The sequence below is a fragment of the Octopus bimaculoides genome, chromosome 11, assembly GCF_001194135.2.
Source record: "Octopus bimaculoides isolate UCB-OBI-ISO-001 chromosome 11, ASM119413v2, whole genome shotgun sequence".
In the NCBI taxonomy this organism is placed as follows: Eukaryota; Metazoa; Mollusca; class Cephalopoda; order Octopoda; family Octopodidae; genus Octopus; species Octopus bimaculoides.
This window is the reverse complement of record NC_068991.1, coordinates 17108090-17113609: the sequence shown is the minus strand read 5'-3', so window position 1 is coordinate 17113609 and position 5520 is coordinate 17108090. Positions and strand designations below refer to the sequence as shown.

Sequence of the window (5520 nt, the reverse complement as noted above, 5' to 3'; positions counted from 1 at the left end):
ATATATATATATATATATATATATATATATATATATATACATAAAATGAGATTCTTTCAGTTTCTCTCTACCAAATCCACTCACAAGGCTTTGGTCAGCCTGAGGCTATAGTAGAAGACACTTGCCTAAGGTGTCACGCAATGGGACTGAACCCAAAACCATGTGGTTGGGAAGCAAGCTTCTTATTGCACAGCCATACCTGCGCTTATATTCATAAATTTAATCCCATGACCTTTTAATTGTATCATTCTCTGCACAAGTTTTATGCCTACGCTGGAAATATAGACATAAGGCCAGAAACTTTGGAGAATCAGTTGAATAAACTGACTCAAGTACTTGACTGTCACTTTATTTTATTGAACCCCAAAAGGACAAAAAGCAAAGTTGACTTTTAGCAGGAGCAAATACTGTAATGCTTTTAATTATATTGGGTTTTAACATTGCTAGAAGGGTAAAAATATTAAAGACAAGAAATATAGTTGATTGGCATCAACATCAACTACCGTCCTCCGTCTTCCATGCTGGCATGGGTTGGACGGTTTGACAGGAGCTGGCCAGGTAGAAAACTACATCAGGCTACTGTGTTTGTTTTGGCAGGGTTTTTACAGTTGGATGCCCTTCCTAACATCAACCACCATGTAGCGTGGACTGAGTGCTTTTTACATGGCACCAACACAGGTGAGGTCAGTTTTGGCATGGTTTTTACAGCTGGATGCCCTTCCAAATGCCAACCAATTCAGTGTGGATTGGATGCTTTTTACGTGGCACCAGCACTGACAGGATCACCAAGTAACTTGCAAGACAAGGAATCTTGAGAGGGGAGGGGGCATTGGTGGTGATCTTGTGTCAGAAGATGAAAGATTAGTGTGACAGAGAGACAGAAACGGGAGTCTTGCTATAGAGGAGGTACATGGTTACCCAGCCAAAAGAGAAAGAGAGGAGTTGGATAGTTTGACAGGAAACAATGAGTCCAAGGACAGCATCGAACTACAATGTAAGCTTGGGCATGGTTTTTACATCTCGATGCCCTTCCTAACGCCAACCACATTACAGTATAGACAGATTGCTCTTTTTTGTGCCACCTGCACTATTGAGGTTGCCATGCAGTCCACAGGATGAGTCCTGGGGCAGGTGGGGAGTGGTCAGTTTTATGTTAGGGGACAAGGGGATTACTATGAGGGATCTACATAGCTACTTACAACTAGAATGGAAGAACAAAAATAAATAATAAGTATTTGTTTCTAGTATAGACACAAGTCCAGAAATTTTGGAGGAAGGTATAACTCAATTCCATTGATCCCAATGTTTGTTTTTATTTTATCGATCTTGGAGCAACGCAATACAAAGCAAAGCCAACTAAGGTAGAATTTGAAGTCAGAATGTTAAGAACTTGAAGAAATACCACAAGCATTTTTCCAAAACTCTCACAGACGAATACTTTTTTTTAAGTAACAAAATGTTATGTTTTTTTTACATTTTCTTCATAGTTTCAACATTTCCAGCATATAAGCAAACTGCATATTAATCTTTTATGTAAAATATTTTTTTAAAAAGAGGGGGGGGGGGAGGAGGAGGAGGAGGAGTAAAAGCAAATTTTAATTTCTTACCAGCTTCTGATTCTGAGTTGACATTAAAGTTGCCAAGAGTGAGGCGAACACTTGGCATCTTCTGTTTCAATGAAGGCACAATTTTCTCTTCAAAATGCTCCATGGCCATGGAAGATATATCTCGCAGTTCCTGGAGGAACTCATGTGCGCGAGGAGGTTGGCATGTACACTGAAGTGTTTGCAGTATATGGTAAAGCTCGTCCAACACCTGACACAAAGATGAAAAACGTCATGTAAGGATAAAGAATATGACAGATATGTGAATGTGCATAAATTAAAAAAAAAAAAAATTAGAAAAAATATATATGAGCAAATGAACAACAAAATAAGGAATGAAGAGTAAAGGTGACCTCAGTGGGGTTTGAACTCAGAATGTAAAGTGCTGGAACAAATTTATCGTTTCAGGTGGGTTGCCTGGACTGAAACTACTTTTCCTCTCCAGGTGTTTCTGTCAATGAATGACATTTTTGAGGTCTTGTATTGCTAACTTAATATCATGAGAGGATTGATCAGAGTACTTCATTCTGAATAATTCAGCATGAGAATTACTGGAACAAATACTGCAACATATCTGTACTGACACTATAACGATTCAGTCAATCAATAGTAATAATTGTTTTATTTACCACATGGGTTGATAGAGGTAATACCAGAAAAATAGCACAACACTATGAAAAATAGCTCACACAACTTGCAATACACAGCTGCCACCTATTAATATGACACAATCTGTACAGTACATATAAAAAATGTTCTACAATCACCATCCAACATAAGAACAACTCACAATCAGATATGTATATCTGTTCGCTCTTTTGTTCATTTTATGTCTGTTTTTCTATGTGGGCACAGGTTGGATAAATACTTATTTGAGGCAGTATTTAACAGATGGGTATACTCTTCCAGATGGGTACCTGTCTTTCAAGTCAAGGATTTTCATTTCACTACATTTTGAAACCACAAAGCTGCAGGATGTAATGTTCTCTAGTAATGTAAACATAACACCACCATTTTTTAAAACTCAAGCAGTCTCATGTAAACCAGCAGAAAACACAACTTTGTAGCCACATGCACGCAACATACTTGCACGCACACATGCACAGCATATTCCAAAGAATTTCCAATCTTAGTCACAAGTACTGATTGGGCTGTAGTTGTAGTAGAAGACATTTGATCGAGGTGCCAAACAGTCAAATTGAACCTGAGACCATATGGAAATATCTAACCTCACTTAAACGTAGATGTTCTGTTAGAACAAACTATACTGCAGTAGATACCATGAGAGAAACTCATGTATATGCTCTTGGTGGAAAATGCATACTTGTTTATATCACTAGTTTGGAGATAAATCCCTGTCAACTCCAGCATTGAGACCACCAGATCACATGATTTCCACCTTCCTTGGTCTCATTAATGACTGCTAAGAGATAGCAGCAACTCATCTCCCCATCAGCGATATACAGAAAATCAGTGCCAGAGCAGGCCTTGGTGTTGCAATTAGCCAGTGAGCTTGTTGAAAAAATATATGGTGACAGAGGCAGTATTAAGACTGGGAGGTAATATTTAACCCCACTTAAATGTGGATGTTCTGTCAGAACCTCCACATTTAAGTGTGGTAGATGCTATGAGAGAAACTCTCATATTGGCTTCTGGTGCAAAGTTTGTTCCAACAGAACATCCACATTTAAGTGGGGTTGAATACTTCCTCTCAGTTATTAATACTGCCTCTGTCACTCATATATGTGGAGGTGCAATGGCCCAGTGGTTAGGGCAGTGGACTCGCGGTCATAGGATCGTGGTTTCAATTCCCAGACTGGGCGTTGTGAGTGTTTATTGATCGAAAACACCTAAAAGCTCCACGAGGCTCCGGTAGGGGATGGTGGCGAACCCTGCTGTACTCTTTCACCACAACTTTCTCTCACTCTTACTTCCTGTTTCTGTTGTGCCTGTAATTCAAAGGGTCAGCCTTGTCACACTGTGTCACGCTGAATATCCCCGAGAACTACGTTAAGGGTACACGTGTCTGTGGAGTGCTCAGCCACTTGCACGTTAATTTCACGAGCAGGCTGTTCCGTTGATCGGATCAACTGGAACCCTCGACGTCGTAAGCGACGGAGTACCAACAACAACACTCATATATAATTTTTGAGACCATATGGTTGTAAAGAATACTACTTAACTTCACAGCCATACTTGTACTGATACAACAAATACACTAAACACTAAAACAACACCAAAAAACAAAATACATCCTATAACAAAGTAAAACTGATGCACCATATGAATACAATCTTGCAACCCTTAAAAACAATGTTGCACACACATTTTAGGAACATAGAAGGTGCACCTAATGGTGCAGTATAATCTTGCACAAAATGGTTGAAAATACAATGATAAATAATATCAGACCTTTCCTGGTATAAAGCAACAAAGGCCCATGTCAATGTATCTCAGGTATGTCATTCCAAGCAAAGATAACCGTGTTTCGATAGCGGAGAGAATATCGACATGACGAGCTAATTGGTGGTTGCGCCGTTCTGACTCCCTTCTTGGCAGCTGGCCCTTGATCTGACGTTGTACAAACGCATGATATTTATGGACACGAGCAAAGCCTTGGTTCAGGATGGCCTGAGCTTCAACGTTAAACGAGTGGCATACCTGTATAAAATAACAGAGAAATGTTTCACTGATTAAGGTAAAAAAAAAAAGAAAGGTAGACAAATAATAAAACTGAAAAAGGTGGGAGCTGGAAAGAGAAAAAAAACTCAAAGAAAATATGTACAAGGAAGATGGTAGGATTGTTTGATCGTTTATGTTAAACAACTGCTGGATCTTTTTTATATTTTTATCAACTCCAGAAGTGAAAACCCAGTGAAGCTGCATGTCCTAGTGGTTAGGGTGTTGCATCCTCGATCGCAGGTTCAATTCCTGGACTGGGCAGCATGTTGTGTTCTTGAGTAAAACACTTCATCTCATGTTGCTCTAGCACTGTGTGGGGACTGGCATGTCAAAGAATAAACCCAACATTTGCTCTGCATGTCGTAAAAGGCAACTAAAAGAGGATGAGGTAGGATTTGCACTCCAACTTCATAAAACTGTCACCAGCAATGACTACCTAAATGGGTTGGAGAGTCGTCACTGGAGTCATCCACCAAGAATAAGGAATCATCAGCAAATGGTGGATGCAGCAACAACACACTGTTACTGCTACCACTACAGAAGGATAAATATGAAAGTCAATGGGATTTGAACTGAGAACATAGAGGGCTTTAAGATCAATACTGTCACTTTCCCAATACTTCTCTACTTCCATTTTTGACAGCTATTTAACCAAGATAATTCAACATTTTAGTATTTTCTTTCTTACTGCATCAACTCACAAATCATGGTTTCTTTCTGTTTGGCTCCAGAAACCATTACCAGTTCCAGAGATCTATGAAATATCATAGGCACTACCCACTTTACTTTGACAAAGTCATAAAACAAATGTTTTAAAGATCACTCAATCTTGCTATCTTACTCTGATATTTTTCTCTCATCACCTTTTTAAATGTTTTTTTTTTTTTGTCCCATACCCTTTTCCCAACATTTTCATTGGTCTAAAATTTTGGTACAAGGCTAGTATCTTGAGGTAGGGAGTAAGTCAGTTACATTGACCCCCAATGCTCAACTGGTATTTATTTTATTGACCCCAAAAGGATGAAAGGCAAAGTTGATCTTGGTGGAATTTGAACTCAGAATGTAAAGACAGACAAAATGCCACTGAGCGTTTTGCCCTTCGTGTTAATGATTCTGACAGCTTGCCACCTTAACTTCTCTCAGTATATTACTTTTGTGGACCACCAGAGGTCCACAGACCACAAATTGGGAACCACTGTTCTATAGGCACAAGGCCTAAATTTTTTTTTGGGGG

At 39.2% G+C, this 5520-nt stretch overlaps 1 protein-coding gene across 1 annotated transcript in view; it reads right to left on the bottom strand.

Annotated features, from left to right (window-relative positions):
* Positions 1-5520, bottom strand: part of LOC106875619 (F-box only protein 28) — a 14657-nt gene that overhangs the window by 4429 nt on the left and 4708 nt on the right. Inside the window, exons 2-3 of the mRNA XM_014923837.2 lie at positions 4017-4265; positions 1608-1815 (exon numbers count right to left, since the gene is read on the bottom strand). Of these exons, the coding sequence (XP_014779323.1) occupies positions 1608-1815; positions 4017-4265 (457 nt within the window). The remainder of the gene's footprint in view (positions 1-1607; positions 1816-4016; positions 4266-5520) is intronic.